This window comes from Carettochelys insculpta, chromosome 1 (genome assembly GCF_033958435.1).
Source record: "Carettochelys insculpta isolate YL-2023 chromosome 1, ASM3395843v1, whole genome shotgun sequence".
Lineage (NCBI taxonomy): Eukaryota > Metazoa > Chordata > Testudines > Carettochelyidae > Carettochelys > Carettochelys insculpta.
Genome location: NC_134137.1, coordinates 171,948,961 through 171,963,095, shown reverse-complemented (window position 1 = coordinate 171,963,095; position 14,135 = coordinate 171,948,961). Strand labels below are relative to the sequence as shown.

The window sequence follows — 14,135 nt, the reverse complement described above, 5'->3', positions numbered from 1 at the left end:
TCATCTGGCCACCCACGAGGCTGGCAGTAGGCTGGCGCCCATGCCTGCAGGCTGCCTGATGGGTCCAGGTGGGACACGCTGCCTTGCACATGGTTGCATGTGCTGGAACTGTAGTGCAAGATCCAGCCTGAATCAGCCTGTCAAGGCGTGCAGCAGCACCGTCTCCGCCTGCTCCCTACGTCCTGGGACATGTGACTTGTACGGTACTTACCGAAGGGTCCCTCAAACAGGTTTGGGCATGCCCTGAAGATGGCTTGGCTCGAGGGGTTCGAGTCCAGGGTGACACCAAAGGTGCTCTTACTGCCCTCAGACCCCATGACTGCCTCCAACTCCAGTTGGGCCCCACGGTGCTGGTCCTCCTCCTCTGATGGCAGTGTGGTGGGGCCTCCCTGATTGTGTCCACTGGTGTAGCCAGACAGAATCCCCCTGCTCTACTCCATCTTGCCCCTTTTAGGTGCCTCTGAGCACAAAGCACCAAGAAACAGCACAGTCTTAGAATGTTTGAAAGCACAGACGTGCTTATCTCAAACTCAGTCTTTTGATGCTTCAAAACACAGATGTGCTGTGTCAGCATGACCCTGGACTGAAGAATACAGACCAAGGGGCTAACAGGCTAGCTATTGACCACAGGGCCTCAAACTGCACTTGGCTGATACTGATAATTGATATGCTCCCACGTTGTCCCAGAAGAGGAACCTCCCACCCATACAAAAAGAGTCCTGTTTTAATGATTTAGTTATCTCTATCTTACAAGTGTAAATTAAATTGCAACTGCCTTGTTAGAACTGGTGTCACAAAGACGAACCAGCACAATTGGTACCTGAAGATAAGGAAGAATGTGCGTGACCCAAGGGGTATAAAGAAGGGCCCGGCAGACTACTCTGACTGAGCTCCAATTACCTATACCTGCCGGCTGGGTAAGGTCTTTGCCTCCCGAGGTCCCAGGGGATGCCCTCCTTGCATTGTTCTTCCTGAGGGATTCAGTGAATGACATTGGTTACACCGCAGTCGAAGGACGCAGGGGTGAGAATTGTACCTGCAATGTACTTTTGTGCACATTTAATAGTAAGAGCTCTTTAGGCTGAGGCGTCTAGTCCTTAAATGGGTAACTTTTCACTTGTAATCTAATTGACATGTCATATATATCATCCTACTAGTAGTTAAGACGACAGAGCAATAACCTTGTAACCATTAAGATTCTTGTTTCTGCTTTTAATAAATAGCCACCATTTAAGCTCTCAGCCTGACTCCTTCCAGTTACTGTAACTCGGCCGAACACAAAACAAAGAATCTTAGTTGTTTGGCTATATCAGCCTGGTCAGTGGTAAGGTGCAGTAAAAGCTGAGCACAGGAAATTCTACACCTCCCTAGGTAACCCAATCCAGCGCTTCACCATCCTCCCAGGGAAATAGTTTTTTTCCCTAATACCCAACTTAGACTTCTCCCACTGTAACTTGAGACCTTTGCTGCTAGTTCTATCATCTACTGAGCACAGTCGCTATCCTCTTTGAAACTACTCTGCAATCAAATCTCCCCTCACTCTTCTCTTCTGTAGACTAAATAACCCAAATCCTTCAGCCTCTGTCATAAGTCATGTTCTCCAGCCCTCTAAATAAAGCAATATACTAACTTGAAAGCATGGGTCATTGTGTTCAACCATGGGAAATCCACGGATCTGATTTACATTTAGTTAACAGAGGAAAAGCCCATTCTGTGATGGAAATATTTGCCAGACTGCTTTCTGGGGAAACAGCTATACGAATGGATGATAAGCTGATTGGATGTCATGATGAGCTGACTGGATTTTAACAGGGTGGAATATTGACCAAGCGGAAAGAGAGCCCCAGAATTATCTGGATAAATACTAAGAGACTTTGGGAAACCTTGCAGATTACTATAGCTCTTCTGTCAATTTGAGTTTACAAACTTGGATTCACCTATTAATGTGTTTTACCTGCTTTAACCTCTCAATAAGACAACATCTCAGCAGTACTGAAGTCACTGGAAACATATATTTCTATTTTGTCCTCCCACAAAAGCCTTCTTTATTCCACAGACCTCTAAATATTTTCACTGTCAGTCTCTGTACCTTTATTTCTGATATGCCTTTATAAATGACCTGAGGCAGAATCAAATCACTCCTTTAATTTATGGCAGGGCAAAATGTTGTCTTTGTTACCCTTAATACAGTCTGATCTAAATCATATTTATGAGACATTTTAATTGAGACAGCACAGTATCTCTTAGATTGTTACTATTAGACTCCAAAAAAGGATGATTAAATTCAGAACACACTGCTGCAGGGGAGCCAACACAATTGCCAGGTGCCTGTGCAAGGTGGTGGGGGGAAGAGGGGCTGCACCACGCTCACAGGAAGTGTGGGGCTTAGAGGGGAAAGGGCAGGGCAAAGGCAGCCAGACAGCCCTCAGTGCAGCTGGGCCCACACCACCCCCCACAGCCATTAGCACTGCCTGGAGCACACCACCTGATGCTCTGGTGACAATTTAAAGGGACTGGGGCTGCAGCAGCAGCTGGGAGCTCCAGACCTTGTGAACTGCCAGGCTGTGGGACAACTGCAGCCCTCTCCTTGCCAGCAGGCTGGCACTACTGTATATAAATAATTTATGTTGTTCATTTAATTTGGCACTTGCCAACATTGAATTTCACATACCATCATTTGGCAGGTCTTCCTGTTTTTATCAGGTCTTTCTGTAGTTCTTCACAATCCTGTTTTTGACTAAATAATTTCGTGCCTTCAGCACATATTTCCATCTCAATAGTTAAGCTCTCTTTCATTATGCTGATCCCAGGGCATCCACTTTTTAACATTTTTCCACACCACTACCAAACAGAGAGTTCTTTGACTTCCTATCTTCTCACCGTAGGATATTAAGTTTCCTTAATAACTGTTTGCGAGGAGTAAATACCTTCTGGAAGTTGAGATAATTAGCTTATGTCTTCCACTAATATTATATTAAAAGTGAAAGCCTTGTCTAAACTTCTGATTTCAAAGCATAATTAAAGTGACAAAGAATCTAAAAAAAATCAACTTCTCCCCCCTGCCCCCCCCCAACAGATCTGCTACCAGGGTGAATTCAGAATCATATCTACCAACCTAAATGACAAAGTAAGTTTTCTCACTTTTTACTCTTCTTAGCATGACAGAATCAACACAGGTACAAGATAATGAAACTGTCTAAAAGCCAAAGAGAATGGTGAGTTGCACAAAACATCAACATTTTAAATAATCACTTTAGTCAAGCAATTATATATGCATCATCATACTTTTAGTGCACTATGTATTCTTTGCAGTACACATGGAATATACTCCTGCCATACCAAACTGACTTATAAAAAACTGACTTACTTGTCACAATCCCTGCCAAAGCTAATACAAATTGATTTTCATCAGAATCCAGATCTTGATGTCTGGTATCTTCACCTAGTGACCTCACAAAGCTCTCCAAAGTTTGTCCAGTAATTGTGAAAAACTTTACTGCTTTGCTCTGCAAGTGTGGAGGGAAAAAAATCACTTTTCACAGACTGCACTAAATAATACTCAAAGGAGTATGTGCTAGCATACAAGTGTTGTTACTACCCACTGTGCATGTCTGATTTCTTTACATGGTATAATTTATTGTCCCTGGAAGAGAACTCCTCCCTTACAAGAGATGCAACCTCCAGTGACTAGAACTCAGCTGCCAAATTCAGCAATGACATCAATGGTAGAAGTTAAATGCTGAGCACAAACTTATCAGAAAATGGTCAGAAATGGTAACGTGGTGGTAACTTTCATTCATCTAAGTGACATTTAGTGTGACAGTAAAATGAGCAACTGAAATAAGGCAGAAGCTGCACGGCAGAAAAAAGCAACTGATAACAGAGCGTAAGATAAAGCTGGGCAAGTTACACTCATTTTGCACATCTACCAAATGATAAATGAAGATCAACTTGTACCTAAAATATACACCCGATTATCTGAATAGCATGGTAGGCATGATTTCTGATAATCAGGAGTTCAGATAATCAAGAGGGCAGGATTAATACCACAAGGAGCTGCCTGCAAGATGCTGGTGGGGAGGAGTGTGGTCTGCGAGGCTATAGTACTGGCTGAGAAGAGCAGAGGCCCCTGGCCAAGACTCTGCTCTGTCCCACCAGGGCTACAGCATTCCCTAAATCGTGTATCTGCACAGACTGATGTCACCAGCCCTAGAGCAGCCCTCTGAAGCTGGCTGTCATGGCCCTGCTCATTCATTCATTCCTGTGATGGGGGGGGGGGGGGGCTCTAGAGGAGGGCTCCCTACATTCCCCCAGGAGCCATTCAGCAGCAGAGTTCTCTCCCCCCTGGCTGGCTTCTGCTCCTATCCTCTGAAACGTTCCACTATCCAAATCCCAGGGACAAGGAAGACATTTGGAAAATGTAGAGGCTCAGATAAGGTTTTGGAAAATTGGAGTATACTGTATTTCTATCATCCAGAACTCCAAAGCAAATGCCTCCATTTACACTCGGCATGATTTTGACCTTTTAACAAACAATTCCTGGCCATTGAGAAGTAAGTGGCCTATTCGGTCTCAGTATAACTGCAATGATTTTAACACAGGGCACAGGGGAATAGTATTTAACACTCAGGAATTGTGGGAGACTTGCTGAAAGTCTCAAAACTCAGAAATGGAGAATGCACATGCCCTGAACAGCTGCCAAACCAAAATGTGTTATTTGTAGAATTGACTCTTTCAGTATTTTAACATCCCTCCACCCCCCCAAAAAAGACCAATCCTCTAACCCTCTACGCTACAAAAATAACTTCGAAGTTGCTTACTTCGAAATACAACTTCTAAGTAAGCAACTTTGAAGTTGAGCATCTACACACACCCTGCTTCGAAGTTAAACTTCCAAGGGAAAATGTGTGTAGATGCTCTGCTGGCTACTTTGAAGTAGTGCCTAACTTCAAAGTTAACTTTGTAGTTCCTGGTGTAGACACAGCCTAAGAGTATAAAACAGTCACACAACTTAGGTGCATATCACTATTGATACACAAGAAGTCTATACATTTTAAAATCATGACCCATGAAATACTCCTCTTAGAAAACCCACATAACTGGTGTTTTGAATGAAGTATGTTAGTATAGCTAATGCCAGGACACACACTCCATCTACCACAACGGTATTGGTTAGAATCTTAGTCACAGTATTCCATCATTCTGTTCCATTTTAAAACTATCACTATTAAAATTTGCGGGCTAGACCACAGGAAGAAACATCCCATAATTCCTTGCAATTGATAGCATGAGAGGTGTGCTGTGAGTATTTTCTAAGGAGCATTGGTAGGTATGTTGTAGAATAAGAGGACTGAGGGATTGCTGAAGTAATGCCAGGGATTCTTCTCCCAGTGGTGGGTTTGCAAAATTGTTTATATTGTGATGGCAGTAATCTGCATTTCCAGTCTGATGATACCTGGTGGAAGAACGAACAATTTCCCTCTTATCTCTGCCTTGCATAATCAAATATTAAATTACTGTTTGTTCTCTGCTTGCTTTCTATATGTTAAACAGTTTATAGACTATAAAAATAGGATCGACCAGAAAGAATAAACAATTCAGAGAATTATTATGCTGTATGCACAATTACTGAAACACGCCTATGTGTTAACATGTTGTACACAATATATCCTATCTGCCTATAATGCTTAAGCACTCCCACTAAGATGTATACATCTGCAGTACTCACCCCTCCAAGAATGTTTTTAACTGCTTCCTCACTGCTAGAGACACCCCATAACAAAGTACAGACTGCAGCTCCCATTTCTGTACAATATTCTGCCTGCTGCAGTAGATGCTGTTTTGCCTCATTCAGCTGCTGTCGATGGGCCAGTTTCTCCTGAAATTAATTTAAGTAAGTTTGGAGAGATTAACACTGAAGGGCATTTCAATCTGTTTCAAAGCATCCCAACTAGATTTCTACAACTAAGTGACAGGGAGACAATATTACAGGGAGATTTTTTTGCAGCTGTTGTAAGTAACAGCCGCTTGCACCTCAAGATTTCATACTAGCAGTTTCTGCTTTAGCAATCACTGGTACAGACAGCAACACAGCTGCTGTAGGCCATTCCTGAGTGTTCCAGGCTACTCCATGGGAAACAGGGCAGATGCAAAACTCAGGGGAATGTCCACACTGCAATTATACAGTTGACTGGGGCTTACAGGGCTTAGGCTAAGGGGCTGCATAATTGTGGTGTGGATGGTTAGTCTCAAGACAGAACCCAGGTGCTCTAGCACCCTGTGAGTTTGAAGGGACCCAGAGCTCAGGCTGCCCAAGCCCAGCATCTACACTGCACTTAAACAGACGTTTGCCAGGGTCAGGTGGCACAGGACAGCTGTGAGTTTTTTAACTATAGTGTAAACATAGCCAGAGCAGCCCACTTCCACTGATGGAGACAGCAACGGTCTTCCATTTGCCATGACCACTACACTGGGATAGCAGTGTTAATATAGATAGGGGTGATCCTAGCAAGGCAACCCTCTCCCTACTCCCAGAACAGGAGCTCTCCATGCAGACTGGCATCACTTAATGAAGCCTAAAAGGAAGGCAGGAACTGCGGCAGTGCTAGAGTACAGGATGGGAGTTGGAGGGGCACTGCTGGAGACTACAAAGGAGGAGCGAGAGGTATGGGCTTCCAGGCCATGCAGTCTATCTCGGGCTTGGTCTACACTGGACCTTACAGTCAACTGCAGATACACAATTTAGCCATGGCAATTGTGAGTTTAAATGGATGCATCTGCAGTCAACTGTAAGGTCTGCCCTCACTGAGGGAGGTCGATGGGAGCGTTTCTCCTCTCAACCTCCCTTTCTCCTCATGAGAGCAGGAGCAGAGGAGATCATCTGCGGACCCCAGAGAGATTGATTTCACCCATCTTTCCCAGGCATGCAAAATCAAACTCCGGAAAGTCAACCTTGAATGGGTCCAGCTCATGGTAAGCGCAGTCGTACCCTTACTGTATGCAAGGCTAGATACACGCTGGGTTAAGTGACATCATGACTGGGGTGTCAGGAACTGGAATCTGTCAGGGAGATAGGGACATGTGGGGGGTGGGGGATGTGCCACCCTTCTCAGGGGAAGCTACTGGAGAATGTCAGACGTCAAGGAAGTAGGAGGCCAGTGAAGAAAAGAATGCCAACTGAAAGGTTAAAAAGGGAAACGTACGAGCCATGTCAGCAAGCGGCAGGGGAGGCCCCCATCCCGTTTGTGTGGGTGCCCTGCACAAGCCATTCTGACACTGCTCATACACAAAGTGTGTGAGGGGGGCAGCATGTTCTCTTAATAAGTTTGGTTCTTTTTTTCATACTCAAATGTACGGTTTAAAAAAATTAAAAACCACAATGGTTGGGATTTCAAAGCTAGGAAACTCAGTTCTGGGGGGTTGTCTCAATTTTTGAAGTTGTGGGGTTGAAAATACTGGAAGAGTTAAAGCTATCAACAGATAAGATGCTATAACATGGTATCTTCAGCCACCCACTAAGCTTTGCAGAATTGTGTGTTATCGTTATAAGGGATTACTTTTATTATATTTCCCAGGTCACATCTAAATCTTAAAAACTACTTAGTTGATGTTTTCTTATCTCTACCTCTACCTACCTACACAACACATACCTACACAACCTTTTGTGTTGCTTAAATATGCTGGCAGTGGGAAAATGCAACATGTGAATCACTGTTTTGCGAAGGAAATGTTCTGAGCTGATTCTTCAGGAACAATTCAGAATATATTCTTCTGTTGCTGTGGTTTATTCACTAGACTTACACCAGTTACTGGTATCACAGAATGCTAGAATGGAAAGGGACCTCGAGAGGTCATCAAGTCCACTCCCCTGCCCTCATAGCAGGTTTAAGCACCATCTATATAATCTCTGATACTTTTCTAACCTGTCCTTAAACATCTCCAGTGATGGAGATTCAAGCTAATTTGATTAGCATGTAATGCTCAGGCATAGCTTCCAGTCATCTTAACTGTAGTTTGGGCACTGAGCAGAACTAACATTTCGTGTAAAGGAATCTGGGATTTCTATTGCTAGTACATGAACAGTATTTGAAAAAAATCTGTGTGTACTAAAATTAGTTTGGAGCAGCCATTTAAATCTCATTAACTTAAAAATACATTTGTCAAATCACCTCTCTTTTCTCTAAACTCAACAGCAGATCCAACAGCTCCTCTGATACCACCTTACGGCAAGTCGTCTGCTCAAATACACTAAACCTTTCTTCTGCCTCTCCTTTTCTGTATGTCATTTATTCAGTGTTTTAATTTTGCACTTAGGATGCAATGGCTGATGTTGATTAGTAAGACATAACTTTGGAAAGCCTGACAGGATGCAAAGACACAGTAAGAAACTCAAAACCGTGGAAGTGTTCATAAACAACATTAGACCACATTAATGAAAACCAGAAATCATATTTAAAGGACCATGGAGTGAAAATGGAACCTGCAAAAAAACAAACTAACAACTCTACACAAAAACACTTCTACTAGGTGTATGCACCACTGACTAGTTATTGTGATGTGCAACATTTTCCAAGAAGGGTCAAATTTCATGACTACAACCGTGAAAAACTACAAAATCAGAAAAGTGACTAGTTAAGACAACAGTAGTGACCCCAGATAACATTTATGCTTCCAGTTTTGCTCAGGTGCAGTGGGTGTCAATTTCTCCAACAAATTATTGTTAGGGACCAAGAGGTAGGCAGTTTTGCCTAATAGTCCAAGCAAAAGTCAGGTTTAAAGTAGTTTAAAGTTTAAAGCAGGCATCCAGGTTGAGGAATGAAGCCATGGGTCAGCACCAGAGTCATCTGCCAGTTACCAGAGCTAGAGGAGGGTCAAACCAGTCAAAACCAGGAATTGGTTCTGAGCTGAGGTCAGATGCCAAATGCCAGAGCCAAGGGAATCAGGGTGAAAGCCAAGACTGATCACTGAGCATTGGCAGTGAGGCAAGCCTCAAGCACACTGCACGAGCACAACAAGGAAACGGGGAAAGGCAGGAGCCAAGAACAGAGCAGGAACAAGGCACAAGCACAGTCCAACACTGTCACAATAAGACAACACCTTGTTGCTCACACAAACTTCCTGTTCTTCCTCCTGGTGGAGGTGAAGAATGAAGAACACTCCGCCCTAGAAGATTCTCAACACACCAGCTTTCAAAAGTCATTGTATGGAGGTAAGGATATTGCAACTGTCTGGGATTCCCAGGCCTAGGTTCAAGATCCGGGACATTGCTATTATCTAGGTTTGTGAAGAAACAGTGGAATACAAAATGACTATTCATTTTTCAACAAGAAAAGAGTATTAGCATTAACAAGGAAGGAAGGAACGGAAGCCAAAATTGGGAAAAAACAGGTTAAATGATATTTAGAAAACTGGATGTATTCAAGTCAGTAGGACCTGATGAAATTCATCCTAGGGTGCCTATGGAACTAGCTGAAGCAATCTCTGAACCATTAGCAATTATCCTTGAGATCTCCTGAAGGATGCTGAGGTCCCAGAAGAATAAAGAATGGCAAACATAATACTTTTCTTTAAAAATAAGAAAAAAGAGGACCCAGGGAATTACAAACCAATCAGTCTAATTTAATATTGAGAAAGATAGTGGAACAAATTATTAAACCATCAGCTGACATGCATGTGAAGAATAAAAGGATTAGCAGGAACAGTCAACCCAGGATTTGTCAATAACAAACCATGTCAAACCAACCTAGTTTCCTCCTTTGATAGGGTTACTGGACTACTAGATGGGGGAGGGGGAAGTGCTAGATGTGATAAATCTTGTTTTAATAAGGCTTCTGACATAAACCCCCATGACATTTTCATAAGCCACCAATGTGGTCTATATGAAATTACTATATTAGGTAAGCTGTAAATGTGGCTCATGAGGTGAATGTGACTCTAAGGCTAAAATGTCCACAATAAGCAAAGTAAGTCGACCGCAGATACACAATCTAGCTACAGCAATTATGTCAATTTTAGCTATGCATCTGTACTCGGCAAACTTAGCTGTCTATACTGGGGAAGGTCAACAGACTCCTCTTGTCTTGTGAGGAATACAGGGGTCAACTTGCAACCCCTGAGAAGTCGATTTCACACATCCATACTAAATGCATGAAATCGAACCCCAGAAGATTGACCCTGAGCAGGGGTAGCATAGACGCAGCCTGAGAGTTTGAGTGTGGCTCACAGAGCTCAAGACTGAAGCCCTCCTGGGAAGAGCTTGTGCGTGGGGTAGCAACCTTGCAAAAGGCACCCAGACTCAGGGTTTCAGCTGCACACGCCCATTACAACATGAAATTGCTTCATGTACTGCCATGTGGACATCCTGTTCTTGGGATTGCCCCATATTTTGCACAACTCTGGCTGTGGTTACTGTTCCTTAGCCAGATTTTAAAAGTTTTATATTTAACTGTTAACCCTACATTAATTTTGTGGCTGACAATGACAACATCTTCAAACTGTAAAAAACGCAAGTATGAAGAAAACTGAAGTTTTAAGACAGGATGGGAGGAAGATTTTGCATTCACTCATAAAGGTGGTGCTAAAAGGAACAGCTGTGGTGCTGACAGAAAGAACACAGTTGACAAAGTACTGACAAATCCCGATGTACCACTGGATAAACCTGACAGTGTTGCAATGGAAGGAACACCAACAATGGTGAGAGAAAAAGTAGGTTTTACCAAACTTTTGAAAAGTGACTCCAAATTTTTGGAAACAACAAGAAATCCTGTGGCACCTTATAGACTAACATATTTTGGAGCACAAGCTTCTGTGGGAAAAGACCTGCTTATGCTCCAAAATATCTGTTAGTCTATAAGCTGCCACAGGACTTCTTGTTGTTTGTGAAGACGCAGACTAACACGCCTACCTCTCTGATACAAATTTTCAGAGTTTCTGCCTCTTCATTTTATCATCCATCATGAACTCACAGGCTGATACTTCCAGTATGAATATGTAACAACAGTCCCATAAATTGTCAATTTCATCAAAAGAAAAAATCTTCAGTAGTTCAAAAATTACACCGAAGAGCTAGATCTTGATGACAAGTGTCAGCACATTTCGTTCTACTGTATCGTGAGGTGGTTATCAAGCAGTACAGTCTTAAGGACATTTGTGGAACTTCTGTATCCTTTCCATGCTTTCCTTGACGAACAGGGAAATGTCCTATCCACAACTGAATGATGACCAATGGATGCAGAATCGGATCTTTTTTACTCATATTACACAGCATCTGCAAACTCTCCATTTGGAAATTCAAGGATAAGATTATTTCTAATCTTACTCAGTCTTCAGCTTTGTAGCAAGTTGTGACTCACCGCTGTGGCACCTCCTACTGGTCACTCCAGGAATTAGCTCAGTCCACCGTAGTGCGCTGCCTTCTGGCCAGTGTATTGATCACCACTATTCTGATGTCTCCACCCCCTGGTTCTGGACATGTGTCACTTCCTGGCCTGCGGCGCCATCTTCAGGACACTGCCCTCTGGCAGTGCCCACTGCTCCATTCTGCACCCTTTCTGCCCCTCTGGGGGTCTCGGCAATTCTCAGTCTCACTTGCCCCAGGTCTAGCCTCTTGCCTCAGGGGCAAACTACAACCTGTAAAGGCTCTGCTTTGTGGTGGCTAGACATAGTGTATGGGGGAAGGGTGCCTGTCTACTTCTGGGTCCCAGCCCAGGAAAACACTGGCAGTCTCCTCCTGCCCTCCTTCACGCCCCATTCCCTTAGCCCCTTCCCTGTGACCCCTTGCACCTTCTTGGCCCTCGTGTCAAACCCACAGCCTAGAAGTTGGAGCCCCTCTCTCCCTGCTCCCTTGAGCCTGTGGGGCAAGCAGGAGCTCCAGCCCGAAGCAGCCTCTCAGCCCCCCACTCCATAGGGCAGGTGAGGGCTCCAACTCCTGACCCCGCAGTGGCCTCCCAGCCCGCACTGTCACGAGGCAAGCAGAGGCTCGAGCTCATAGCCCCTGCTTCCCAACCCCACAGCAGCCTCCCATCCTGCTACTGCAGGGCAAGAAGGACTCAGGCTCCTGGACTTGCAGCAGCCTCCCCCACACAGCTGTAGGGCGGGCAGGCAGGGGCTCCAGCACACAGCCCCACTGGAGTTTCTGCACCTACCAGCTACTCTCTCATCTGGAAACACCTGTGGTCATGCTGGATGAGAAAGTATGGGAATTGAGAGGTGCAACCTGTACTGTGAATTGCTGTGCTCTGTGAGGAGGTATGCAAAAATCAAAGCATTGTGTAGTCTTTACTAATCAATTTCTGACTGAGTTCCCCCCTACCAGCTAGACAGCCAATTAGTCAATTTCCAAAGACTTATGATCCTGGATGGCCTTCAGATTTAGTAATAAGTAGCCATGATACAGTAAGTAAGGTGTTAATTTTTTTTAAAAAATAGTTATACAAAGGCTGTGCTCTGTGGTTCTCAAACCTCTGAAGATTAATGGATGTGGCTCAGAGGGCCAACAAGTTTGGCCACCCTGGTCTAGATTTACTTGGTGCTGCCCCAATACAGGGAGCTGGAGTTGAGACTTCTTGAGATTCCTTCTAGCCCTTCATTTCTATGATTCTATGACAACCTATCCATAAATTCCAGGTAACATGTTTTTCTCTTATGTTCACACCAACGAATCACCAGTCTGTTTTCACACAGCTTGATGAATACACAGAAAACAATTAAGTACATTCACAAACATGACTACACTTTTTAACTTTTTCCCAGACTGACAACACTATCTTTGCTACTAAACAGCTGTCAACTGAAAGGGTATTCTGTATAACAACATGCAAATAAGTGAACAATTGTAATATCATACATATATCGCAAAAATCAGCAGGGTAGCCATGTCAGTCTGTATCCACAAAAACAACAAGATGCATCTGACAAAGTGGGTATTTGCCCATGAAAGCTTATGATCCAATAAATTTCTTAGTCTATAAGGTGCCAGAGGATTTCTCATTATATATCCCAAAATTTTCACAACCTATACATGCACACACCACTGAAAGACACTGAGTTTTGGGCTGCAGAACAGCCAACTCATACTGCACAACAGTGAAAATGGGAGGGAATGCTGTGGCCAAGAACACCAGGAAAACTTCTACTCTTATTAATATAAATTATGGCACATTTAAAATTGTATGCAAAGGTGATTACATACAGTAAACTGGATGGCACTCAGTGTATCAAGTTATTGAGAGTGAGGAGTTAAATGAATTCTGCCAGTACTTGAGTCAATGGCATTGAAATGTTTAGGTATTTCAAATCTGATGCTTAAAGCACCAAACAGACTAGAATAGCTATGCAGAATAAGCTTTTCCATATATAGCTCCCCCTGTGGGCATTCTTCTTCTGGAGTAAGAATACCATTTTTTATGTAGATTAATCCATTTTGGTCTATTTCTCAGATAAACTGGAAAAAGGCATTGTTTTTTCCTGGAAGAAGAGCATTCACACCAAGATCAGTGCTTGAATACCTCCCACATTTTAAATTTACAGCCTACCTTATGGTAGAGTATACTACCTGTGTAGTCAATCCTAAGTCACTGTCTGGTGTTCAAGAACTCCACTTTGCTTCAGAATGTGACTATGCCATCCTGTAACTATAGTTAGATCTAGAATTTTACCCAGCTACAGCTATTGGTACATGAGATGACAGCACGAGAAACGAGAGCAGTGACAAAAAAGAAATACTGCATTAAAAACAAAAACACTCAGTTGAAGATAGCTCACAGATGTGAGGTTTCATCTGGTACACAGCAATGCCTGCATTATATTTTATATATTTCCCCTTTTTAAAAGAGCATGTTATAGGAATGTTATATTAAGTTCAAGGGACTAATTCAGATGTCAACTATCTGAAAAAAATCTTGAAAGAAGCTTTGAGAAAACCCAAACAGCTTATTTCACAATCTTGATAAAAAGAGCATATGGATGTAGATTTGCAATGCTGTGTATTAAATCAGATCCAAATGTTAAGAGTCAAACAATCTAAAAAAATACAAAATTCATATTTAATGATAAAACCATACTAAATTCATGTTATTGTAGATAACTACAGCACATACATTATAAAAAAATCTAATGATTTGGAAAATCATGTAGAC

At 43.0% G+C, this 14,135-nt stretch overlaps 1 protein-coding gene across 1 annotated transcript in view; it reads right to left on the bottom strand.

The window, feature by feature from the left end:
- HSF2BP (heat shock transcription factor 2 binding protein) overlaps positions 1 to 14,135 on the bottom strand; it is a 60,676-nt gene that overhangs the window by 21,619 nt on the left and 24,922 nt on the right. The window contains exons 4-5 of the mRNA XM_074983406.1: positions 5,729 to 5,878; positions 3,368 to 3,506 (exon numbers count right to left, since the gene is read on the bottom strand). Coding sequence (XP_074839507.1) covers positions 3,368 to 3,506; positions 5,729 to 5,878 — 289 coding nt within the window. The remainder of the gene's footprint in view (positions 1 to 3,367; positions 3,507 to 5,728; positions 5,879 to 14,135) is intronic.